Source organism: Drosophila miranda, chromosome XR, assembly GCF_003369915.1.
Source record: "Drosophila miranda strain MSH22 chromosome XR, D.miranda_PacBio2.1, whole genome shotgun sequence".
NCBI classification, from domain to species: Eukaryota; Metazoa; Arthropoda; class Insecta; order Diptera; family Drosophilidae; genus Drosophila; species Drosophila miranda.
In genome coordinates, this window is record NC_046674.1 from 13,758,675 (window position 1) to 13,785,972 (window position 27,298).

Sequence of the window (27,298 nt, forward strand, 5' to 3'; positions counted from 1 at the left end):
AAATCATTTCCCAGAACTTGAACCATTTGTCTTCTCTCGGATTTTGGAGCTTTTCCCGCCTACAGCACTGAAATCTAATTGCTCTGGACTTTGGCAGTGGCAGGGTAACCATTTCACCTGGCGCACAAGCTTGGTCGAATATTCTCTGTCCGAGTCATTAGGACAATATCAAACTATCAGTTTTTGTTAGCACCGAAACTTCTGGGAAAAACTGCTGAAATAATTTCCATGTGGAGCGGGTTTAAGTTTCTCAGTTGCAAGCAAATAAAGTTGGCTGGAAAAAAGCCAAGGGAAAACATATCCAATCATAGGCCAAAATAGAGAGCGAAAGAGAAGAGGAGAGCTGCAGCCGGGCTTTAGTTTCGCCTTTTGAGCAAAACTTTTAATCCCGTCCCGGGCTGGACTTCCGTCACTTGTCTAGTTGTTGCCTCAATGCGCCGTCTTTCCGTTTCCGCTGACACTGAAAAGTGCTTAAAGTGCCGTCCGTAAAGGGAAGCTGTTTATTGTTTACCATTTCTCAAATCCCGAAAGTTGTCCTCCGAAAAAAAAAACTTTAAATTAAATGATCAACCACAAGAACACAAAGTTCCCTCTGGTTTCGAGTCTTTATTTATGCGGCCAGCCGCCAGCAGCCAGAAGCCAAAGGGAATTTTTGCAGCCCAAACTAATGTCCGTAATTGAATTACGGCCAAGGCATTTCCCGAGCATGTCCAGAGCAATTAGTGCCGTCAGCAGATTATTAAAGTTTACTTTTAAATATCTCGCCCCCACAGAATATTAAATCAGCATCGACTTTAAAACGTGTCTCGGCTGATTGAATTAAGAAGGAATTTAGTCACAGACGGGCAAAGTTTTCCGTGGCCCGTGGTTTTCCCAGCCAAGGCGTCTGGGAATGCAGACACATAAGGACACACCATCGTATATCAAGGTCAGTCTATCATTTTCGAACCATCCAGCCCAGACCATGGATTGTCTTGGTCCTTTTTGTGGTTGTCTCTGTTGTGCGAAAGTTTTTCGGTGGGCACAAACTTTTCTTATAAATTCTATTAATTTCTATACCCTTTCAGAGGGTATAAGTGCAGGACATAAGAAATATATCTACATATGTATGTATATTTCAGCGTTAAAAGAATTCGTGTAGAAAATTATTTACTAACAATATCGAGGACTTAGACATTCATATTCTTATGACAATTTTTATACAAGATTATTAATTAATTAAACATAGTTTATATTTTAATTTTTTTTTAAATTTTTTTATATGTTGAAAGCTATTTTTGTGTATTAAATTTCTATATAAATAATTTAAATCTATTCTCAGTCAGGATGAACACCTGTCCTTCAATTACAGTTCATTTTAATGCTTATAATAATTTTAATTAAATTTTATTTTGATTCTTTTTAAATTTTTTTTTATATTACATTTATTTTTGTGTATTCAATATTATTATTTCCTTATAAATATATTAAATGCATTCTCAGTCAGGATGAACACCTATTCCTCCATTACATTTCATTCTAATTCTTATAATAATTTTAATTTAACATAATTTTATCATTTATTTTTTCTAATTTTTTGTATAAATAATGTAAATATTCTCAGCCAGGATAACCACCTGTATGCGTGTGCTGCGGTTGTAGCATGTAATATATAGGAATCAACCAGATTGAAGGAATATAAAAGCGAACAATGCCACGACCCATCTATAAATAAAATTCAGAGAAACTCAGTCCTTTTCTTCTTTTCATTTTCCGAAAGAGTACATCAACATTGAGTGTAATCCGAATAGTTTTCACATATTTTTTGTATCCATTTTCCCTAGAAATAAATTCAATTTTCCCGAAAATTGACTTTCAGCAACTCAATAAACTCGGTGAAAAATAATCAGAGTTGGAAAAGTCGGGAGCCCGAATGAATTTTTAATGAACTTCTTGTGTGTGGGACACTTAGTCGTATACGTATTCGGACACACATTAATATGCATACATATGTAACGTATATGTATGTGGAGAGATCCCTATCCAACTGCTAATAATTTGATGCAATTAAGGAATTATAAAAGCCACTCCCACAAGCTAATTAATAGCGAAGGGAATAAATGTACCAAATGGTAATTTTTTGTAATTTACTCATTCAGCAATATCGAAAAACAGGGGCAGCATTATGCAAATTAAATGACTTCCAAACGATTGCAGAGAGTGAGAAATGATTACACAGGGAAATGCTGTTGGATATTCATATTATGTATTCTATAATGAATTAGTTGATTATCAACTGGCAAAACATAATTGCGCACAAAATATCAATGCAGATAAATTGATTGCCTTTGGGGAGTATTTTGTATACAATTTTGCGTGTGAATTATCCACAGGTATTTTCCATTAAATACTGGCAGGAATATATAATTATTTTCAAAGATAATTAACACACCGAAAATATATGTATACGAATTTTAAAACTATTTTCTAATAGATTAGTTTTAATATAAAGCTATTTTGGAATTTTGAAAGCATTTTCCATAAACGAAGTGAGGATATAAGGGGTAATTCGATAGAGTAGAATATCTCCTTAGGACGCCGTCTGCGGAAGTCCGAAGCCCGCAGGTTTCTACTTATCCCCGAAGAACATTATGGTTTGTAAATTTCCATAAAAACATTCGAATACATAAATATTTGCGGCTCTAGTCACAGAAATGCAAAATGTCTTTGCGTTTTTGTGACTCTTTCGGCCAGCCAAAAAGATAGACACACTTGGACACTTGAAATTAATGATACATTAAATTTGTGCCCCATTCTTGCCAGCATGGATTATGGCAAATGCAAATGATCTGAGCGTAGAGAGTAGAATAAATGCATGGCATTAAAAATAAAATAATAATCATGCACAGAGAACATTAATTAATAGTTTGGACAGACATTTCTGCACATTTATGTATGTCTGGGGGTCTCGGGCCTGGGGCCTGGGGTCTGGAGCGGTGGCACAGACATAAAATATGCATTTGGCATATTTAGTAGGTGTTTAGTCCGGGTATTTCTAGAATTTAATGAAGCCAATTAATAATTGAGTCATTAATTTGGTGCTTTAGTTTTTTTTATTTGTTCGTCTCTGAATACAATTTAATTGGGCATAAATAATTGAGAATTCTGCTAAATTTAATTATAAAGAAATTCACACACGTATGAATATAAAAAAGTGGTCTAGTATTTCGGTCTTTCATTGCACTTGTACCAGACGTTGGACGGAGCGTTTTAGTCTGTCAATCAAATGTGGGAATGTTTGTCTCATCGTCGCATCGTTGGCAGCCAGATGAGGATGAGCATGAGGATGAGGATGGGAATGAGGATGGATGGATGGATAGATGGATGGATGGATGGTCGTACTACGTGTGCTGTATGCCTCTGGTCTGCCGTTTTTCCTGTCAGAGAGTCGGAGAGTGATTGACAGGCACAAGTGAATGGGGTCCCGGTCCCGGTCCCGGTCCCCCTCCCCACCCACAGTGTCTCTGTGTGACCGAAATACGAGTACACCAGCCCGCACTCATATGCGTACTCATATCTGGCAAAAAAAAAGTGAACGCAAAGCGTAGCAAATCTGTGGCCCACCCACCCACTCATTTGCATTCGCAAGGAGGGAAGGAGGGTATTACTACAAACATATGTACATGTACTTGTATATTTTTTGTCTCTTTTCGAGGGTTCAACGTACTCGGCGTGCTCTCGGGTGCGGTGCCTTCCCCATATTATATTCCATGAATGGGCCAAGTGCTTGAAGTTTCCAATTTTCCTTTTGGCCTGTTTGCCCCCGTGTCTGGGAATTGTCGGGGGACAGACAGATTGGTCAGCACCGGCACCATATACCATATAAATCTAGACCGGTCTCAGACTCAGTTCCAGTCCCAGTTCCAGTTCCAGTTACACTTTCACGCTCATGAGTCATGCCACATAAATCAACCGACAGCCGACTCTCGGCTGTCAATATTTATTTTATTTCACATTTTTCGCCAGAAATGGTTGAGGCTCCTGGGAGTCCGGCAACGGGAGAGCTGTCTGTTAATTGCGCACTCAACTTTTTGGGGATTAGTCGTGTGAGGTAACATGTTTTATTTGCTTGGTTTTCAATTAAGTCCCTCAACTGGAGCTGTGCTGTCGGTCAAACAGACAGAGTAAACACTTTATACACTCTACAGACTTTATGATGGGTTAAATAACCGGAAAATGTACGGAAATGTGTCTAAAATATGTCCTATAGTCTCTCTCTTAATTATTGATCTCCTGCCACAAGACTATGCCATTGCCAACTAAGTGGCGTAGTCTTGGGGCTGGCTGCATCGATGCTCATCATATCTGAATGAAAAGTTTATTTAGTCCCTGGCCGTGGGCATTTTTGTGGAATCGTTTCGCTTACGGATTGGCAATGATACAGTGGTGGCCTCGGGAATAGCGAAATCGGTCCAATCCAAATAATAAGGTCCTTCCGAAGTGCTCCAGATCTCATTCTCGAATTTCTTGGTTCTTGGGTTTACGTCGTCGTTTTTGTTAAGCGTCGGCTCGGTTGTCGTTAGCCAGGATGGCCACCAAGATGTGCTACTATTGGTGGTGGTCCCTGTGGTGGTGCTGTTGCTTTTTGTGGTGCTGTGGCTCTTCGTGGTGCTCTTGCTTTTTGTGGTGCTGTGGCTCTTCGTGGTGCTCTTGCTTTTTGTGGTGCTGTGGCTTTTTGTGGTGCTGTGGCTTTTTGTGGTGCTGTGGCTCTTCGTGGTGCTCTTGCTTTTTGTGGTGCTGTGGCTTTTTGTGGTGCTGTGGCTCTTCGTGGTGCTCTTGCTTTTTGTGGTGCTGGTGATTTTTGTGGTGCTGTCCCTTTTTGTGGTGCTGGTGCTTGTGGTTGTTCGGGCCGTGTTCATTTTTGTGGTTGACTTCTTCGGTTTCGGTTTGGTGTACGGCGGAATATGAATGGCAACGCATCCATCGTTACCGCTCTGCACGTAGCCGTCCTTGCAGACGCACTTGTAGGCGAGCAAAAAGCGGTTACTGCCTTTCACTTTCTTCTGAAATTTACCACACTCTTCTCATCGAATATTAGGAATATTATTGGGGCATTATGTTTTGTTCGTGGACTTACTCCCACCAAAAAAGGCGGTGATTGGCATCAAGGCTTGCACCAGCGATGAAAAACCCATGATAATCTGAACTGAAGTTCAAATGTCAACTGTTGTCGGGTTTTGTTTCGCCTGAAGCTAGTTTCAGTTCCAAAATCAATTCGACAAGCGTTTTATTTGGTTTCTTTGTGGGGACTTTAGAACTTTGAAAGAGTCTGCTTCTGGAGAAGTCTTGGGTACACTTTATTTCCTGTGTTGTCGGTTTAATGAGATCTCCAGCTTGTAGGAAGAATGTCCCGTTGGGCTTCATACCTGAATGCCCTTTAATCTTCCGTAAGAAGGCGCTTTCCATCCCAGATAGTTCCACTTTTGTGTGCAGAACAGAACATCCCCCCCAAACAGTTCTCAAGATGCTGCTGCCACTTACCAACTTGTCCAACTCACATTCCCGTGCAGCAGAGACCTCGGGGGCCTCCCATCTGGGGCAGTGTGTGGCATAAGTTGCAAGTTGCAGCACTCTCTCTCTTTACCCTCTCTGATAAAATCCCAAAAAATGCACACCAAGCAAATGCAGATATGACGGGCACTACTCCCCTCAGGCGCCGCCAGTGGAGCGCCCATAAAAAATTCATTTCCAAAAGTTGTCCTCGAGATATGCACAGCGCGTGGAGGATGGCAGGATGGTGGGATGGTAGGGAAAGTTTTCATTTCATAATTTTCAGATCTGCATTTCCACTGCCACTCGGAGGTGGCAGATTGCTTTTGTCTGTTGTTGAATAGCGTTTTGGTGCCTCATATGTCATTGATTATGCACGCACGCCGGGAGAAAGCTTTTCAGCGTTTTAGCTTTTCACTTTTCCTTCGCTTTCCCCCAACGCTCACATTTCCCTGCTGCATACTTTTCGGGATACGCCACGAACAGATCTTTGAACCCTTGAACTGTTTGGCCTGGACTTGGCCCTTACCTTATTGTTAATTGCTTTTGTGGGCCGCCATCGTGTGGGTCTGGATGGCATGTCAAATATTTAAGATAATGACTTTTTGCGGCTCCCTTCTAGCCATAACATTTGAGCGGTTTTGGCCCAGTCTTTACGCTTTTCGCGAGCCAGTTCATTTGCCTGCTGCTGGCTCTCGGGTCTCGGGTCTCTGGGTTTTGTGCTCTTTTGCGGCTTTCAGCATTTAAACCTATTTGTGCCCTTCGTTGAGTGTTTCGGCTAGCCTTGGCCTCAGACACTTCTATGACAGATTGTGATCCTTAGGAAAAACTTCCCCCAGGGACAAAATATGTGATTAAAATTTTATGAAATTTCTACAAAAAACTATGGGCACACCCATATTTTTTAATATTGAACCAGTAAACATCCGTGGGAAATGCTTACACAAACAGAAAATATCGAAAGCTAATTTCGCTTGCGCCACAAATGGGGGGGAGGGGTAAAAATGGGAAAAGGGGTAACCGCACATTGCATTGGGAATTGCATCTCCGTCGACAATCATCTGCTAGGCAATCATCAAGGCAATTAGATGGCAAAGAACAGCATCAATTAAATGGTTGAATGCATTCAAAGTCGACCCTCAATGAGAGGAGCAAATTTCAAAGGCGTTTAATTAGAGGGCAGCAAGGCGGCAAGGCAGCGGCTGGGCTGGCACTGCGGTTAGTTATGCCACCAGGAGCGGCATGAACATAGAGCAGGGGCAGAGCCAGAGCCAGAGCCGGAGCCGGAGCCGGAGCCGGAGGGAGGGGCCAACTCCCAATGTGCTGCATAATAAAAGCGATGCGACGATGCCCAGAAGTTCACTAGGAGCAGTATACTCCTGTGCTGGCCCACAAAAGCAGTTGGTAGCACGGCAGACAGTCGGACAGGTGGCAGATGTGTATAAATTTCATGCAATGCCATGGAAATCCAGCAATTCGCAGGACTTACGCGAACCAAACATGCCACAGGAGTATACGGCTATGGATATGGAGATGGAGCATATGGAGGTTGCGTGTGCTCAGCGCCCAGGGCGCGGACGACATTGACAAATGATGCCCGGCAAATCCGCACCAGTCTCACGACCCCTACCCTCGACCCTCGACCCCGACCGGAACCATGTGCTGATGCGGTGTGCAGGGGGCGGATGGTGCGAATATTTGTGAACTCACTGGGTCACCACATCGCTCAAATCGCTTTGAGAATGGCACTGGAAAGGGCAACGACCAGGTCTGACCAGGGCAAGAATAACAATGGCAACAGAAAGTTCTTTGTTGCAGTCCAGCCTTGCCACAGTTGCAGCTGCATTTTATGTCCAAGAAAACTGCTCAGAGCTGGGTAAACTTTCGCCTTAGAAACAGGGTTGCCTGAGAAGTTCTTCTGAGAAGTTTCAGGAAGCTTTCCAAGCTTTGATTGGTAGCTTCTTTTCCATAAGATCACCCTGTATTCATGCACATTCAATGCACCCATACTCCACATATAGAAACTTTTTCTATGGCGGCAGTTTTATATTGACAAAGTGGCCAAAGACGTGCCAAAGGCGATTCAATTTGCAATAAAAGTGTACAAGAATCGTTTGTGAAAGGAAAACCAGCGAGAAGGTGGTGAGCCGCGGCAAGGGCTGAGGCTCTATTTCTATACGCGGTACCCGCTAGGGGGCGCCCACTAGACGAGGAAGAGAGAGAGAGAGGGAATGGGTAAATGCACACTGCAATGCCTTTTCTTCATTCTGCCTTAAATAATGTTGCGATCTTGTAGATATGGTTAGGATCGTGCCATAGATTTACCTCATTTGAGGGGGCGAAATACACTTGTAACAATGTGATGTCACAGCTTATAGTCTCTGAGGTCTAGGCGCTCATCGGGACGGACAGACGGACGGCCTATTGATGCTGAACAAGAATATACATATACTTCATATGGTCGGAAACGCTTCCGTCTGGATACATATCCCTCAACTCTTCGAGTACTGAGTATAAAAGAAAAGAAAGTACGGAAAGTAACAACAAGTAGAGCTCTAAATATGTGGCAATCTGCCGATAACTGGCTGCTTGGTTGCTTGGTTGCTTGGCGGCGGATGAGTTAACCTAATCCAAAGAGCAACAACTCCGTTGAGGACCATTACACATGTGGGAAATAAGTTTATCTGAGGAGTTTTTTAACTTTAACTTGTACTTCTTCTGTCCCGCGCTAATTTGTCAAGGAAACTTTCTTCGTTCCTTCCCTTTTCCTTTTTTTTTTTTTGGCTGGATGGAACTTTTCGTTTCCTTGGCACTGAGGAGTGCCGGGCATAATCCGACTTGTCTGCAAGTGACAAAGTTGCCAGACTTTGAAATCTCACCAGCAGAGCAGAGCAGAGCAGAGAGGACATTATGCAAATGAAAAATTGTCTAACATTTGCATTGGCAAGCAGCAGGTAAATGCCAGGGTTAAAGGAACCACCTGCCTCTTCATCTTTCAGCCTTCAGCCTTCGTCCTGCGGATCCTAACACTTTGAGCAGCAAGCAAAACGCCATTCCAAATATGAGTTCCAGTCACAAAGTTGCTCCTGTGCGTCAGCGAAAAAGAATCAAAGTCAAATTTGCATTTCACTTGGCATTTCCCCATATATTTATTTCCACTTTTCCATCTCTGCCATCTCCAGTGCATATGTTCCGCTTTCCGCTGCAGTTGGAGCAAAATATCTCTGATATCCGCTGCTGACTGACTGGCTGGCTGGCTGACTGGCTGACTGACTGACTGACTGAATAGATGATTGCTCGCGACTTGGGCTGGGTTTTTAATAAGCGTTGCCCTGGGACTGGCTTTGCCAGCAGCAAACCGACCTCGCAAGAGGTTAATGCGGATCGAGGTACTTGTGTGTCGATGCAAAGGGTTGACTATTGTACATTGGTGTAGAGCGGCAGAGAGGGAGATAGGATGGGTAGGAATTAGAAGGTGAATACGAATGGACCAGCTCCACGAAGTAAAGCTGAAACAAACGGGCCATAAGTGTAAAGTCTCGTTAGAGATGATGGAGCGGAAAGACTCTACCCTTTATTCGAAAAAAAAAAAAACAGACAAGCTGAAACACATGACAAGTTGAACGGGAAATATGGTTCTCAGGTGGAAAAGCCTGACATTGACCTTGACACTAAGGCGTAACCGTAAAAGCTGGTGCCCAAGCTCCCCTAAATATTCATGAAGCAGCAGTCTCTCATCTCAGACTGGGTCTGGGCTTAAGGAAGGTAAGAAGTATTCATTTCGAGCCTGCAAGCAGCCTCAAATCACTTCCGCTGTGCGCACAGGAAATGAGCAGGCAGCCATATTGGCTGCCTAGACTGACAAATGCAGGCATTTCTCTCACTTCTCACTTCTCACTCCGCACACCCCACTCATCGCATGCTCTCGTTACGCCTTACCCTTTCATCTGGGCTCGATGCGGATGGCATACGCACACGTGCTGTTGTTGCATGCCACACACATTGTTGCTGCTGGTGCTGCTGCTGTTGCCGGTTTTCTCTGTTGTTGGCGGATGTTGGCAATTTCATTGCAACTTCCGCAAAATGCCGACCAGAGAAGAGCATGGGCGGAAGGGTTAGGTTTCTTTTAATTCTCAACATAAGCGAAACGCGTCCGCAGGCAACAATATACTACGTACAAACCCAAGGGGCGGAGGGAAACCGCCACAGAAAGCGTATAAAGGAGGGTAAGTAAGAGACACACAGACGGGAATACACTTTGTGCTCATTTCCGTTGCATAATAAATGGCGGATGCGTGGAGTGGAGTTCTTCCATAGCACTGCCAAAAGGATATATGAACGTAATGTATGCCCTTGTACGGAAGGAAAAGGCCGCCATAAGGCCTGGGCATAAGTATTTTAAATTCATATTTGGAGGCCTCTGGGGGGTTACCTGTACTTGTGCCTCGTAATGATACATTTCGGATGTGATGTTTTGCATTGGAGGAAGAGAATCTTTCACTAAACTTTTCCACTCACATTTAATTGAAATTTTTCTTTTTACAATGTCCACAAGTGGTGGAAATCCATTCAATACGAATGGAGAAAGTGGACTAAGTGGAGCTATTGGTTTCTCAGGGCTTTATTTTCTTTATTTACTGTATTTATATTCTGGGACCGTAGAGGATCTTCATTCAATTCTCCTCCAAGCATCGTTCTCCACTCTTTCCTACTTGCAAACGTAAGATCTACAATGATCTTTCATAATTTTATGGTCCTTTTTTGGGTATCTTAAAGTCGACTCTGCTCTCACCGCCAGGATTTGTATTCTTTATTATACCCGATACTCAAAATGAGTATTGGGGTATATTAGATTTGTGGTAAAAGTGGATGTGTGTAACGTCCAGAAGAAATCGTTTCCGACCCCATAAAGTATATATATTCTTGATCAGCATCAATAGCCGAGTCGATTGAGCCCTGTCTGTCTGTCCGTCTGTCCGTCCGTCCGTCCGTCCGTCCGTCCGTCCGTCCGTCCGTCCGTCCGTCCGTCCGTCCGTCCGTCCGTCCCCTTCAGCGCCTAGTGCTCAAAGACTATAAGAGCTAGAGCAACGATATTTTGGATCCAGACTTCTGTGATATGTCACTGCTACAAAAATATTTCAAAACTTCGCCCCGCCCACTTCCTCCCCCACAAAGGACGAAAATCTGTGGCATCTACATTTTTAAAGATAGTATAAAACTAAAAACTCAGAATCGTAGAAGATGACTATATCTTCTAGAGTGCAAAATCTGAACCAGATCGTATAATTATTATAGCCAGAATCAAGAAAACAATTTCATTCTTTCTCGCTCTGTCTCTCTCTAACACACAGGTTTCATGGTCGGTTTTGCCAATTGCAAAATATGAGTTCAAGGATCTCAGAACCTATAAGAGCCAGAGCAACCAAATTTGGTATCCACACTCCTGTGATATCGGACCTTGACCGTTTCGTGTCCAAATATCGCCACACCCCCTTCCGCCCACGCAAAGGACGAAAATCTGGGGCATCCACAAATCTCAGAGACTATTAAGGCTAGAGTAACCAAATTTGGTATCCGCACTTCTGTTAGATCTCACTATAAAACATATATCTCAGAATTTCGCCCCACCCCCTTCCGCCTCCACAAAAGACGAAAATCTGTTGCATCCACAATATTGCACATTCGAGAAAACTAAAAACGCAGAATCATAGATAATGACCATATCTATCAGATTGCTGAATCTGGATCAGATCGGATCATTTTTGTAGCCAAAAGGAACAAATCAATTTGCAGTGGCTACGCAGCCCCCGACGTCACGCTCAGACTGATTTTCTGTCTCTCTCGCACGCACTCTTTGTCGTGTCGTTCAATATTAGCGGCGTCTGCCGGAGAGAGCCATACTGACTTAGTATCGGGTATAACTGTAGAGTTGCGGTGTCCGCAGCAACTCACAACGTTCCACCTCGTTTTTTGATTGTTATTTTTTCTCAATGCTATACATTTCTCTTCACATTATTCCCATACAAAGCCATTAACGTATCGAAATAGTATCATGCTATCAATGCAGTACTGGCACACGACTCCCGACTATCAGTAGAACAGCTGAGTCGCTTTTTGGGAAAAAACTGTTTAAAAGTGTAGCAGTCGCTGCTCACAGCTCCCAGCTCTACTATTCCTCCTTCTCGCACTGCAAGCTTTTCCCCTATGGCTATCTCTTTTTGGCAGATAGTCAGTTGGCAAATTCTAGTGTTATACAGATATTAAGAATAACATGGCCCAAGATAAAATTATAGAATGCTTGTTGCTCTCTTTTCTGCTCAATTTGGTTGGCCCTTTTCCCAGCCAGCAAGCCAGTTTATGCGGATAATAGGGACCCTTTCCTTTTTCAGGCGTAAAACTTTTGCAAATAAAGCAGTTTGTTAAGCCAGTGGGATTTATAATCCACCCAAAACTTAAAAGAGCTCCCAATTCCAATCCTGTGTACTTTTGCTGGGGCTATACAGTACAATATAATTATTTGACTGTATTCAATACAGAATCGTATACGGCGGGGGAAACGTGAAAGTTCAAAACAGAGAAACGGCAAAACAGCTGGGCAAAATGTAGTGCTGGAAAGCAAGTCAAAGGAAGCTGTGCTGGAAACCGAGTCAAAGGAAGCTGTGCTGGAAACCGAGTCGAAAGAAACTGTGCTGGAAAACATACCACCTCTCCCACTTTCATTTCGTGTGCGACATTTTGAGTCATTCTGGGAAAATAAAAATCAAATTTTCAATAATCTGAACGTAAGAAATTATCGTATTCCCCGTAAAAGTGTTTTCTAAGCTGTTTGCCGTCTTGCAGGTAATGGCGCCCCGCAGAAGTGCTCGTATTTTGGCGTCCCATGCCGCCCCGCCCTTGACCCGACGCGCTGCGTTCCTCCGCGCAGTGGAGGCCATATCCGTTCACGGGCGCCTCAGGACCACCACCACTGCTAGCCAGCGCCGCAGGACCACCACCACTGCTAGCCAGCGCCGCAGGACCACCACCACTGCCAGCCAGCGCCGTGCAATCCAGATCGCTGCCAACCAGCCGCCCGCTGAGGACCCTCCCGTTGTCAACCGTGGCGGGATCAATAGTCGCGGTACCAATCGCCGTGGGACCAACCGCCGCGGGACTAATCGCCGCGGTACCAACAGTCTTCCTGTGCAGGACACCGCACAGATCGTGACGCTCCTCCAGAATCCCGACCCACAACGTGGCACCGGTAGCCATGCCGTCATGGGAGCTTTGGCCGCTAGCTTACAAGTTGCGATGCTCCGAATTAGGCGTACGCCGCCTCCGCAAGGAGATGGCGAAAATGACGAGCGATCCGACGGACGGGTGCACGGTGGAGTTAGTGGACGACTGTATCTACGACTGGAAGGCCGTTATTCTCGGGCCCTTGGGCACGCCCTACGAGGGCGGCCACTTTAAACTACGCCTTTACTTTCCGCAGACGTACCCGGCTCGACCACCGTTTTTGATGTTCCTTACAAAGGTCTACCATTGCAACGTACACAACAGCGCTATCTGCGTGGATATTCTGCGTTTTCCAAATGCGAATTAAAGGCACAGCAGAACACTCTACTACGCAGTTTCTGTTATTATACCCGATACTCAAAATGAGTATTGGGGTATATTAGATTTGTGGTAAAAGTGGATGTGTGTAACGTCCAGAAGAAATCGTTTCCGACCCCATAAAGTATATATATTCTTGATCAGCATCAATAGCCGAGTCCTGTCATTGAGCCCTGTCCGTCCGTCCGTCCGTCCGTCCCCTTCAGCGCCTAGTGCTCAAAGACTATAAGAGCTAGAGCAACGATATTTTGGATCCAGACTTCTGTGATATGTCACTGCTACAAGAATATTTCAAAACTTCGCACCGCCCACTTCCGCCCCCACAAAGGACGAAAATCTGTGGCATCTACATTTTTAAAGATAGTATAAAACTAAAAACTCAGAATCGTAGAAGATGACTATATCTTCTAGAGTGCAAAATCTGAACCAGATCGTATAATTATTATAGCCAGAATCAAGAAAACAATTTCATTCTTTCTCGCTCTGTCTCTCTCTAACACACAGGTTTCATGGTCGGTTTTGCCAATTGCAAAATATGAGTTCAAGGATCTCAGAACCTATAAGAGCCAGAGCAACCAAATTTGGTATCCACACTCCTGTGATATCGGACCTTGACCGTTTCGTGTCCAAATATCGCCCACGCAAAGGACGAAAATCTGGGGCATCCACAAATCTCAGAGACTATTAAGGCTAGAGTAACCAAATTTGGTATCCGCACTTCTGTTAGATCTCACTATAAAACATATATCTCAGAATTTCGCCCAACCCCCTTCCGCCTCCACAAAAGACGAAAATCTGTTGCATCCACAATATTGCACATTCGAGAAAACTAAAAACGCAGAATCATAGATAATGACCATATCTATCAGATTGCTGAATCTGGATCAGATCGGATCATTTTTGTAGCCAAAAGGAACAAATCAATTTGCACTGGCTACGCAGCACCCGACGTCACGCTCAGACTGATTTTCTGTCTCTCTCGCACGCACTCTTTGTCGTGTCGTTCAATATTAGCGGCGTCTGCCGGAGAGAGCCATACTGACTTAGTATCGGGTATAACTGTAGAGTTGCGGTGTCCGCAGCAACTCACAACGTTCCACCTCGTTTTTAATGTCGAATTGATTGGCTGCTGCCGTTGTACGAGAAGCCATGCCCCGTGTGCCCCAAGTTAACATGTGCTGCAGGCAAACTGTTTGCAGATTCTTCAATCTTTCGGTCGGTGCCTCGTATCTTCTTTTTTTTTCGCCGTTGCTCCCCATTCCCACCCTTCAGCTCACGCAGACTGTGCGCGGAAATGAAAACGAAATTAAACTGAGAATTTAACATATGTATCTGTATTTGTGTGCATGTGTGTGGGTGGGTGTGTGCTTCCGCCAGGGTTGCCATCATGTTGCAAGCGCAATTAAACGAAAAGGAAACGCGCATTGCCCCCGTCTGCATAAGCCTCGAGGATAAGAGCAATTGTATTTGTTTTCCGTAGTCCGTAATCCGTATTCGGTATTCCGTATTCTGTTTACTCCCCCATATCGTATCTGCATCCGTGTCTCCGCAGCAATGCCTTTGTATGCCGCATCTGCGTTGGTAAATGTATCTGTATATGGTGCATGTGCAGTTTATATTTACAGATAAACAGTTCGGTTCAGCGTGCTGAGTGGCCTCTGGTCCTCTGGTTCTCTGGTCCTCTGGCCCTCTTGTTGGGTTGTACGACTACGAGTATGTGGAGGTCGTGGGTCACCAACGACTTGATTGTTTTTACGCGTGCGGTTTCCCCTGGTTCTGGTTGCCCTCCTCCCCCAGCCACTCACTCATGTCCTGCTGCTGCTGGCGGCCCTCTTTGCGGCAGCGTCAAAAAGGAAGTTGAAAGCAAACACGTGAGTGCCCCCAGCGCTGCTATTGTCTCTGGCTGCTCTCTGTTGATTTTAATTATAGAAAAATGTTTATTCTAAAAATTGTATAAATACATTTTGTTTCAAGTGAGACCACTGCTTTTATACAATTAAATACACACATACATAGATACATTGTGTGAACTTTATTGTGGCAAAGCAGCTGCATTGGCCTCCTAAATAATATCGAATTTGTAAGCCAAGAAAGGTAAAAACTTTTGGGAGCTCTTCTCATATTTTTGATGGTATCTTTCCCTCTTTGGTGACCCCGATGGTCATGTTCTGTCTATTGTAAATTCTCGCCTGTGGTTTATTTATGCCAACGCTGGCCAAAACCATTTAATGTATTGCCAAACAATGACATCTCCCTGACCACGCATTCAATGGGCTCTATGGGAAAAATACACATAAAAAGGCGAAACCACGGAACGGTTTTGCGGTTAACCACGGAACTACATTCGCTATGGCGCAAAAAACAGTCAACAGAAAGGTCCCTAAATTACTGGCAATTGTTGACTCTGTTTTCCCTCTCTCCCCATCTCCTCCTGTTTTTCTTGCTTCTATTTCACATTTGAATGCGTTTAATTGGTTTTTACTTTTGCAACGGAAGCTGCAGCTGCATCGGCAGCAATTTGAAATCGATTCAATAAATAGGTTGTGTTTTTTCTACGTTGGCTGCAACCGCAAAAATGCTGTTGGCCTGCAAACAGTACGATAGAAGAATTATATAAAGCCAATTAAGGAAATTGTGCAATGCGAACAGAAATTGATATGGGTTACATTTTTGCCCAGCAAGAGGATGGTGCGAGGAGGATCGGTGCCAATGAATGGAAATATATTCCGATTCTGATTCAGATTCAGATTCTCAGATTCAGATTCCTTCCCCACACACACACACACAACGGAGTGGCAGTCGCTTCGATAAACACCTTGCTGCTGCTGCTGCTGCTGTGTCTCAAGGTCATGGGTGCTGTGGAAAGTCTCTCACATTGGGATTTCAGTCATACAAAAAAAAGGCAATATCTTTGGGATACCCAGATCTACCCAGCGAAGGCTTGAGCGTTCTACATAAGCAGCTTTCCTTTTGTTATGTGGAACGCCCGCACGTCTTTTGGTAGGGACACGGCTTAGTCGGGGGCGGATGGTAATGTACTCGTATGAGAGGATGCTGCTGCTGTCATGGCAGCCCCCAGCCACCAGCCACCAGCCGCCAGCCGCCAACACAAGGAAGACTAACCTCACCTGAGTATAACTTTTTGTTCAAAGGAGTCACGTTGGGGTTTTTCTTTTCGTTTTTTTTCTAAAAAGAGGATGAAACATTTTTCCATGGCTCAAGCTAAGATTAAATTAAATTCTATGCGCTCGCTGCTATTTTTGGTTTATTAATTTGTGAAATACAGTTTTTTGTGTCTTGGAAAATTTGTTGATTGCAATCTTATGTGTGTTGCGGTAATACCTAGCTTTCCCTTTGCCTTTGCCTTTCCCTCTGATCAGCCAAATCCAATCAAATGTAATTCCCTTTTGAGTGACACTCAATTCGGTCTGTCTGCTTTCGTTTGTAATTATTTGCCCCTGAGTGTATTCGCTTTTTTGCTGCTGCCTCCTTTTGAGTTTAAGGGGCTTACATTGATGGACATTAGGCAATTACAGGGGGGGAACAAGGACCCGACAAAGCAATTAACGTGGAACAGAAACAACTGATGGGAAAAGATGAAGGTGCTTCTGGTGGTACCACTTCGTCTTCTGGGTCCTTCAGGGCAGATGGGAATCAATGAAGGCTTCAAGGGCTGATGGCTAAAGTTCACTGATTGACACGCAACTGATTTCATTCTAGGGTTTTTTCCTCCTTCTCTCTTGGGCGCATAAATCGATCTGAAAGTTCGGGACGGTAACGTCCCTTAGACTCTTTAATACTTCCTACAGCGTTTTCCAATTAAATTTCGATTTTTACCAGTAATTACAGTCCGCAGAGATCTCTCTACTAAAGGGAACTTCAAAGACAAGTTCAAAGACATGTGCTCCCCTCAGTTCTACTTTCCATATTCTAATCCCAGTGTCATTGAATCCGCAATTCAATTCGCTGCCATTCAGGCGTTCAAAGCACGACCCCTCCATCCGCCTCCTACAACCGATTCATCCACTAGTAAAGACTTTCTTTAACATGTCAGATTTTGAATGCGGCCACGCCTACAAATCTTTGGCCAGCCTCCTAATGAATGTGCTCGGCATTTGCCTGACCGCCGCCGGCTCATTGAACTGTGGCGTAGACAGTGACTGTTGCCACGGCGCCTGTGGAGCCCGCAAAAGCATGAAGGAAACCGAAAGAGGAGCAAACATCTCAAGTGGTTTCGGGGACCCCTCTTTCCCACTGGTGTCTGCTGTGCACTGTACAGTGAACACACACATGGCACGATAATGCGTTTGTTTTGATTAATTAGCAAACAATGCGGTCCTTTGTACGGCTCGAAGATGGGTGGCTCGGGGCGGGCTTGATTTGAGTGTGATTAACAGGCCTTTCATTTCGGTAGTTCGGTCCTCCAGTCCCTCTCGAAAGAGGGGGTTGGCTCATGAGTGATTATTGTCGGGCATTGTTTGTGCTTTTTGGGGCTTGTCTTTCACTCAATTTAATGGCCATAAACTCGATGGAATCAAAGGAACTAGCTTTAATATTGGCTGAAGATTGATTTTGGATTGAATTCTTTCGGGCAATGCTATTAATTTTTTGTTTATTTATTTATTAGTGCCACAAAATGTACTAGATACAAGAAGGACACCAGATGATGTATCATATGAAAGTTATTAAATCGAAGACTTCTTTGTTCAAGAGATATTCATATTTTAGAATCAAAATCGAGTGTTTAAAAAACAATTGTTATTTCGTAAATTTTAAATGCAAATTTGGATAAAATTGCTGTTGAAAACTTACACCAGTTACGGTCCCTGCTTTTCCTTGGACATTTTTAGCCCAGCGGCCCTTAAAGATGTCCCATCAAGGGCTTAGAGCTTCCCAAACATTAGGCTGAAAATAGCCGTGACCCAAAATGAAAACTGAAACGGAATATACGAAATACGGGCTGTTACCGATACCCTAATTAGGCACGAATCTTAAATCATTTGGCACACGTGTGTGCGGGGGTGTGTGTGTGTGTTTGTTTGCGTGTCTGTGTTTGTCCTAGAGCCTATCTATGCCTATATTTTCTTTTGAATATTTGGGCAAATTTTTCTCGAGTCCGAGTACGGCTCAAGGGGAGGGTTCGAGGGTGCTTCGAGTGCCAGATGCCCTGGCAACACGACCTTGTTATCATAATCGAGTGATTGCTGCTATTGTTGCTTTTTCTGTTTGCCGGCACCGGCACCGGCACCCATTCAAGTGTAAACATTTTAATATTTGTAATAAAAGCAACAAAAATTCCTCTCCCTCGACTTTCGGCTCCGTTCGTTGATTTTACAGCACGCGCCGCGCCGTGCCGTGCCGGGACGAGGTTCGGTGTCTTTCTTTATCGTCTGTTTGATTCAGCTCGATTTCATTTCCGCTCAAATAAATTTTGAGAATTTTTTTTGTTGTTTTGTTATAGCAATGAATGGAGATGATGGGATAGGATGAGATGGTACAATTAACCTGAATGCGAAAGAGCTTCCCCACTCAAGGGTAATTGGGGAATTATTATACGAGCCTTGCACACGGAGTGACGGAATGGAATGACGGAATGGATCTCAGAAGAGGACAGGCATGGGCGGACACGCGCCTGACGCGCCATTATGCCTGGCAATTGAACTGTGAAAATGGAACATGGAACGACAATATTCAAATATCTCAGCACTCTGCTTCTTGAGTTACAGATAATAAGATACATTTAACTAAATGCTAAGGCTTGTTGGAGGAACAGTGATCGGAAAATACATTCATTCAGAAGTATTCCTAAAATCTTCACTTCCGAATTTTGATTTTACTGGAACTGAAATTGTTGAATCAATGAATATTCATTAGTGAACATGTTCACTCAAGTCCACCACCAAAAAAAAAAAATCATAATATATTTTCCATTTTACGAGTACATTCCATTTACCCATGGGGGACGGAGAGTCAGAACCCATATCACACATTTCCAAATCACTGAATTTGAGCAACGATTGGACTGGACGGACGCCAAATGACAGACCAAATGCAAAAAACCCCTTTCCCTCTAATTGCCATTGTATTCATCAAAGTTCGGAACACCTATACCACACATACCGAAAACCGGAGACATTTCACACCTGTTACCCATGACAAGGATACCCGAGAGGGACGACAACGACAACGGTTGGCAGAAGAACAGAACAGAACCTTTCTTTTGGTTAATTAGCAGACAGAGGACGATGTTCTTTCCGTCGTCGTCGTCGTCGTCGTCGTCGTCTGGTCTGTCTGGTGGGGCACCTTCAACCCAATTTACTCCACGTGCTGTCTTCGAAGACAGCCAGTTTTTTGCCAGTTCAGTGAACTCGAATTTGAAAATTCATCAAGATGAGGCCAGAAGTTTGGATTGCACGAGCTAACGAAGTGGCTCGACCAGTTTCGGACGGTTTATTGATCTTGAAGTGTAAATCTGACCGCTGGCCATCAATCAGGGGCGACAGGTAAACGCCTGCCAGGAATCCAAGGTGGATAGCGACGGCGCTAAGGCCACAACTAAGCTATCAATCAAAGGCTTTGACAATAACCTGACCAACCATCTCCACCTGCAGCTCCCATGCGGAAGGGACGATGGAATTCAATCAATGTAATACAAGCAATTTTCAAAATTCATATGCAAGTATGTGCGAAATCCTTGACAAAATTGAAATTCCCTTCCAAATTGGAAATTCATCTCAAATGATATGCAAAATAAACAGAAAGTGGGCGTGCGCGAGGGCGTGGGGCGTGGAGCCCCACTCATCCAGGGTTATGCGTGTGGCGGCAGGAAGAGATGAAGCAAACAGAATCCAAACAAATGAAATGAGTGCGAAAAGTTTTGTGGGGAATCTTTTGTAACCAAAACTTGATTAAGTTCTTGGGATTTAAGTGGAATGTGCGACGACTAGTTGACAAAAGACAGCCGCCGTCGGGTTGCCAGGCAATAGATTGAATTGAAATGGGGCCCAGAGAGAGGGCAGTGATGATTGGCGAGGGATTCAATGAGTGTGGGGTGCACAGAATAAATGAAATTAAGTGCTATCGAGATACTATTCGATATTGTTTTAGCCTTGACTGTAGGCCCTAGAGAGGTTAAAACGTGACAGCCCATCTAGCTCGATTAGAAGCTTTATCTTAAGACAGAAAATGTAAAATAATTATACAAACCCCTGCTCAAGAAGTATCTCTTTTTCTATCTCCTTTAATGACGATTCGTCCTCATCAATTAGCAAGACCCTCGACCCGTCAGAGAGCAGAGCTTTCTCGTATACTTCTAACACCTCGAATAAACCCTTAGTGTCTCCAATCAGCATGAGTGTCACGCAAATGCAGTTAGCTTATTTTATTGACCAATTTTCATTTACACATTTGCTGGACGGATACGGATACGGATACTCCCTCAAGGAATGACCATTTGACCAGAAAAACCTAACCAAATGTTGATTTAAGCAAATTGAAATGACAACACGCTACTCCTAATTGCTCCGTCGAGAGGGTGGGCGCTGACGGGGGCGGTGGCGGTGGCGGTGGATATAAGAACTTATGAACTTTTGTCCATCTAAGATTTCATATTCGCAACACGTCTCTGTGCTTCGGGGCTCAAATGACTGGGGAGGATGATCATTTGAATGGCTGGAATAGAGACAGAATGGTTGGGCTGGGCTGTGCTGGGCTGGGATGAACCGATTCAGATTAGGTTTACAATTTGCAGGCTGAAAGGCGCTGATTTATGGCGCATTTGCTGGCCAAGGCTATTGCCAGTCTGCGGTCACGGACGTTCATCGTCTCGCGATGCAGACCTGGCCACAATAGCAGGCCTTGGCCAAGTGTCTGGATGGCGTCTCGCGTAAACCCCGTAAACGCCGTTTATCTCCATGGCTAACTACTCCTTTGGGTGTCTGCCGGGAATTAGCGCCTGTTGTTTGTCCCCCCGTCTTCCTGTTCTTTAAAAAAAAAAACAAACAAAAAATAGAATAGAATATCAAAGAAAGGAGAAGGGCCAATCATCCAAAAAAGGACAAGGCGTCGCATAAAAAATTCATTCATAAAGTGGGTTTATCTTTTTCATTTATATCCATTTCTTCAGTCTACCCCACTCTACCCCGTCCCCCTCTCTTGCTCTCTGTCTCTCTCTATCTCTGTTCCCCATGAAATTTAAGTTGATGTTTTTCTCACATTTCGGAGGTTTTGAAAGCCGCCTTCAACGCCCTCAAGGCTGTCGCTTAATATTTGTCGAGATTTTTTTGTGGGTCCTGCGCGTGCTATTGGTTTCTGATTTTTATTCTCCCCCAAAAGGCTTCGCCCTGCCTGATTTCGCCAGATTTTTCTGAAGGCAGTTTTCTGCTTTAAGTTCCCCATTGTACAGACATTCGACAGACCCGCTTACCCGCCCGCTTTTCATTGAATTACTAAACATTTCGAATGCCTCATTTTGAGTCCTTTAATCTTTCGATGCGTGGCCCACACTCACACTCACACTCATGCTAATTGATATTGATTTGGCTTATTATTAATCCTCATAATTCGCTTAATCCGTGAGAAATGTGTGGCTTGCATTCATTCGTAATTCCTAAACGAAAATTCTGAGAATTTACCGTCACGGGGAGGCGAGAGTTGGAGATGGCTGTATTTCGGAGATATATTTTAGAATTTGTTCCCTGTTCTAGGCATTTGCAATATTAATTTATATTTTGAGGAAAAGTAATCGGTGTTTGAGAAAGGGATGTACATCAGAGGGAAGAGAAGTACACCTCCTGCAGGGTCTCTACCTTCTGATTCTCTTCTCAGCACCTTTTCTCTTCCCCTATGTTCCCTGATACGCTTTGGTAATTTTTTGGAATAGGATTTCATATCGTTTTTATCCTGTGTCTAACCTTACTTAACTTTCGAGTATTTTTGTTATCAGTGAGATCCGCGCAGCTGCGTTGGCGGCTTATTCCACAGTCCTTTACTCATCTGATCCTGTGCTACGCATCTTCCATGCTTTCCCTATCCACTGCTCGCTCAGAAACAGTTAATCAATTATTTTATTTCCTAATACAAGAGAGTGTGGGCTTGAGAATGACTCGCCTGCATCGGCCATAGTTTGAGAGTCACTGCCTGGAAGTATAATTTAATTGAATAATACTTACAAAGTAAAGAGTAAAATATTAATCAAAAAAGTCACATATGACATATTATTCTATAAGTATTCAGAATACTTTTTGCCTTGAGCAACGGCTAGGTCCACCACGGGGACTCCCCCCAAAACCCAGAAAATATCCATTAAATTGTGTGGATTGGTGGGAAGAGAAAGAAATCGAGAAAACAATCCATATTTTCCACCAAATAACCAAGCTATTGATTTCCGTCAGAGTTTATCCGAAAGCTGTCACAATTTTCCGGATCACAAATCGTCTAACAATTCCGTATACGCAAATTGGTCGCTAATTTTTGGCACAACATGTGGCATTATTAGAAATTGTGATTCGACACAGGCACTAAGAGATTTGTTCCGACCGGAACGACCGTCTGCCGACAATTTGCGGGCATTCTGCAACATTTTTTGGCAGAAAAGCGGTCGAAAGTAGGCCAACTAGCTGTCCGGAGTGAACTCGACGGCCATTTCGCTATGCTTTTCCGCTCTTTTGCTGTTTTGCTTTCACTTTGCAATTAAAACGCGACACACACAAATGGAAAAACAATGTTCTCCGGACGGCGGGGCATTAAGCGGCGACGATATACGAGTGTGTGGTATGTAGAGGAGGGACACGGATTGGGACAGGGACTGTGGCACTGGCACTGGCACTACGAGTGGGAGTGGCAGTGGCAGGCGGAAAGTGTCGTGAAAAGCCGCAAGCATTTTCATTTGCATGCAAAATGTAGCGATGGACATGGGATGAAAACGTTTCGGGAATTGGTATCAAAAAACGAATTTAAAAACAACAACAGCAAAAAATCACGGGGAAAGTGAGAGAAAACAATAAAAATTAATAACTAAAGTTTGCCGGGCCTCTGTGGGAACAATTAGATTGGGGGAACCAAATGGTAAATGCTACGGAAAATGTTAAGGGGAAAAGCGTTTTTTTGACATTTTTAACCTTTATGAATTGGTGGAGAGAAAAGCAAGAAAGGAAGATTTATTTGAATGTTCTCCTTCGAGTGTTGTGTTTTTTTTTAAAGCTTCCTCTAAGAATGGTTTTTTTGGTGGCAGGAAAACTCTTTGGGGCATTGGGTTAAGAAAAGAGTCTTTCGTAAATACTGGTACCAAACACCTGGGTTTTCCCGTGAACAAAGTTAAAGATATAAGAAGTTACAATTACTTTTCATAAGCCAAGAAAAACTCCTCAATTTTGATCTCACTCTTAATTAAAACTACTTATAGCCTCACCAACCAAAGGAGGACAAACAGCCGCAGAGCGAAAGAAAAGTCTTCATAAATCAACTTCTGTAGGACAAACACGAAGGCAAAAACTTAATTTGCCGAAAGATTGTTCTTTTTGCTGGGCCAACTTTTTCCACATGCTGCCAGAAGAAAGTCAAAATTTATACATGCCAAAAACAAATTATGATAATGTGCCGCTCCTCTCTTGCCGTGGAGCACCGACTGCAGAAACATATTGAAATTCTCAGACAAACCAATTGTCAAATTAGTTGTGTTCTTGTTCTGAGAGGAGAGGAGAGAGGAGAGGAGAGACCTGCCAAAGCACGATTTATGTCCCAAAGGACTCTGATAAGCAGCGATAAGATAAAAGTTCCACATGTATATAAAAAAAAAATACATAAATGGAGAAGAAATTGTGGGAAAATAAATTGTGAAGGTTTTTGTGATTGCACGCACAAAATTTGACAAAATTTGTAGATGGGTAAATATTTTAATTGCGCATACGCCATGTGGGATGGTCCTGGACCAAGGGCCCTGAACCTAAATCATTCTATAAGGTTAGGGCATGGAGGGGATCCTGCCATTAAGCAAAAGTGTCAAAGGCTGTGCCAGCGATAAAAACGTTTTTCCCAGCAATTTATTTATGTCGATTTCCATTGCCATTTTCATTCCCATTTCCATTTCCATTTTGTTTTATTTCATTTCATTTTGCGTTTTATTTACTCAGCGACGGGCCTCGCCCTCGATATGCGATTTGGACACGCACCATTTGCCGGAGTGTGCATGAGGCGGTCCCGGTCTGGTCGAAGGCCCCATATCGAGGACCCATCTCCATTTCTCCAGCTCAATCGCCATATGGATGGACGCTCCACGGCCCTTCGTTTGTCACATAAATTAAACACAATTAAATTGGTTAAGGCGACTCCGACGCGATAAACGTCAAGAGCAGTGTGCGGTGTGTGGAATGGGGGAGGGGGAGGGGAGTGCGAGTTACAATATTTGTTATGGCTGGTCATGCCTTCTCAGGAGGTCTTAGCAAGTGAAAGAACAAGACCAAGTCCCCAATCAGCTGATATTTTGGCGGCTTTTCCAGGCAGAGAGACAGTGGAAATCCGAACGGGAAAGCAAGAGAGCGCGCGCGAAAATCTTTCGGAGTGCGAGAGCAACAGAGCGGCTCTTATCGGTTCACAGAGCAATAACAGTCCAACAGAGACCTTCCAACAGGACCAATATTCGGAATTAAACAAGACTCGGAATGGACGATGGGCGGCTTTCAGATGGACACCTCCTTTGCGACCTACAAGCACTGCAGATTTCAGTGGCATTCTATCTCGAAAATTTCAATTTTGAAGAGCCCAATCCACTCTAAATTCATATAGAATTATGGATCTACTGGCAAAAAGACTTTTCTGAAATGTTTGACAGTCTGTCCGGGCGTTGAAAAGGGTTTGCTTTTGGGACAAATCAGTTTTGTTTTCGGCTTTGACGCAAATGGGATTGTAAATACATAGACCCACGATGCCGGGGAGGGGGGCAGGGTGAGATGTTCATTTTTTAATTAGTTGGTTGTGGACAAAGCCTCATGTCAACGGTTTTCTGTAGATCGTTGACAAATTAAATTAAATTTTGCTTGAATTTCTCTTTGGGGAAGATGTGCAAAAGATTATTAAATGAAAGAATAATAATAAAAACTAGAATATTAGGCGATTACTTGGGCGCGAAACCTTTCTTATTTGGTTGCTCAAATAAAATATTGATAAATTGTTATGAAAATGCTTGTGGGTTTTCCGTTTAAGTCTATCATCAATAAACATGTTATTTCCGTCTTTCATTGCACATCGGATACTATTTTTGGATCTCTATTCAGTAGCTCTGACAAAATCCGCAATACAATGGATTCATGCCATGATGTAGGAGGTTCATCTTACGCTAAGCATCCAACGTCCAGCGGCCATGTCCTTTGTCTCTGGAGATGATATCTAACAATTACAAACGAGCATGGCTCGGGGGCACGGGGCACGGGGCACTTATGCAAGTTTTCCACACCTCTGCATAATCCGATTTAGTACGTACTCATTATGGCCACCTCGATGGCAGTTGGACACGTGTCTGTGTCCGTTCTCTGTGCTCTATAATTACGCATAGAGCTGCACTCCATGCCTGACGTCTCTCGCAACCGAAAAGTTTATATAAAACTCACGATGACGTCGACAGGCAACGTCTATGACTGTAAATGGTTACTGGTACTGAGATCCGTGTCTGTGTCAGGTGTTCTCGCCCCTTCATAATCAGGGGTGGCGAGGCACTGGGTGCCAAGGAACACGTTGAGGTTGAACCAAGTGACGTTCTTTACCTGCCGAAGGCGGGGGCGGCTTACCTTACGTAAGCAAAAGATGCCGCAAGTAGCAACAGACCAGAGGCAATCGGATTGTGCAATGCTCTCGACATCTGTAACCCTGTCTGTCAGTCAGTCAGTCTGGCAGTCAGTCAGGCACACAGACAGGTGCTGGAATAAGTGTATAATTAATTTCATCGGAACAGAAACAGGAGTGACAACAATTGGAACATAGAGGACCGTCAGGTGATGGAGGAGAATGGTAGAGGCAAATATTTTAGCCTGACAAATTGTATCCGAGATGCAATTGTCACCATCAGCCAGGCATTGAGGAGCGAAGAGTGGAGTGGAGTGGAGTGAACTGTAGCGGAGTGGAGTGGAGGATTATTTCAATGAAATGCGATGCCAAATGGAAGAGGAGCTCTGCTTGTCTCTGTCCCTGGGACCCAGGGAAACGTATTTTAATTGTAGCCCGAACAGAAATGATGGCCGCAGCCACAAGGGCAAACCGACCCGAGCGAAAATGCCCAATTTGTATGACAGGAACAGGAATGGTGCCTTTTTTTCCGATGCATTTTACAGGGCCATCGTTCATTTGATTACGCGTGGAAAAGTCAAACTTCATTCGTGTTTTTATTTATTTATGTAGGCATGGGGTGTTTTATGGTGTATCATTTTAAATGTTCCCTCGTGTATCGGCGGTACAAAATCCTCCAACTGCAATTGAATTGCATTGAATCGGACACATACATATATACATCTATCCGAATCGATTGGGTGCATCAATTTGCGGGCAGACAATGGCATTTAAAAGATCCCATTTACTCGCTGATTTTTAGCACGAGTTCGGGCGAAATTAAATTTGCACTTTGCTGCATAACATTTTCGTAATGTCCTCGGCCAATTTCCGACGCTGCATAGCTAATGGGGAAGGCAACAGTACGGAAGGACAAGGACCCGCCCGACAGCAGGCTGCAGTGTCTTGGCTTCCTACTCATTTTCCATCGGGAGGCAGTTTGTGTGGCTGGGGTGGGGGTGTGGGTGGGCTGCACAAACAGGGCATGAAAGGAATTTCAGAGACCATGAGACCCTGAGACCGGTCTGGGTCCGGGCTATGCACAATACGGAGCGCCATGGCAAAGGCAAGAGGCTGGGCCCACACTTGGCCCTCTCTCTAATCGCGTCTTGTGGTTCGGAACCGAGGGAACTGAGGGTAAATTAATTTATAATAAGCATACACCTTGATGCCTGATTAAATTGCCTCGCACTAGATGAGAGGGCGGGGGCGCCAAGCAAGAGCCACCTGCAGACTGCCGATTAGCTTCCAGAGCACTGCAGTGTGGGGGCCTTACAAAAGGCTTTTGAGACGTAGTGCCTGCCAGAAGGGCATTTCAAATGGGAACCAAGTATTTGAATTCCACGGGATGCGGCTTATG

General features: G+C 43.9%; 3 protein-coding genes across 3 annotated transcripts in view; 2 read left to right on the forward strand and 1 right to left on the reverse strand.

Moving 5' to 3' along the window:
* Positions 1 to 27,298, forward strand: part of LOC108153167 (somatostatin receptor type 2) — a 90,427-nt gene that overhangs the window by 26,000 nt on the left and 37,129 nt on the right. The window contains exon 2 of the mRNA XM_033386856.1: positions 774 to 928. The gene's annotated coding sequence lies outside the window, so the exon portion shown is untranslated. The remainder of the gene's footprint in view (positions 1 to 773; positions 929 to 27,298) is intronic.
* On the reverse strand, positions 3,707 to 5,192 carry LOC117186294 (hyphal wall protein 2-like). Its single transcript, XM_033386857.1, has 3 exons — positions 5,117 to 5,192; positions 4,406 to 5,059; positions 3,707 to 4,344 (listed from the first exon to the last, which is right to left on the reverse strand). Exons 1-3 carry the CDS (start codon positions 5,172 to 5,174, stop codon positions 4,262 to 4,264), a joined length of 795 nt encoding a protein of 264 aa, XP_033242748.1. The 5' UTR covers positions 5,175 to 5,192; the 3' UTR covers positions 3,707 to 4,261.
* Positions 12,054 to 13,134, forward strand: LOC117186295. Its single transcript, XM_033386859.1, has 2 exons — positions 12,054 to 12,311; positions 12,370 to 13,134. Exon 2 carries the CDS (start codon positions 12,373 to 12,375, stop codon positions 12,979 to 12,981), a length of 609 nt encoding a protein of 202 aa, XP_033242750.1. The 5' UTR covers positions 12,054 to 12,311; positions 12,370 to 12,372; the 3' UTR covers positions 12,982 to 13,134.

Coding starts and splice junctions, on each gene's coding strand:
- LOC117186294 (XM_033386857.1), bottom strand. CDS start 5,174: ATGGGTTTTTCATCGCTGGTGCAAGCCTTGATGCCAATCACCGCCTTT. Junction 5,060..5,116: donor CACCGCCTTTTTTGGTGGGA/GTAAGTCCACGA, acceptor TTCGATGAGAAG/AGTGTGGTAAATTTCAGAAG. Junction 4,345..4,405: donor CACTGTATCATTGCCAATCC/GTAAGCGAAACG, acceptor CTTTTCATTCAG/ATATGATGAGCATCGATGCA.
- LOC117186295 (XM_033386859.1), top strand. CDS start 12,373: ATGGCGCCCCGCAGAAGTGCTCGTATTTTGGCGTCCCATGCCGCCCCG.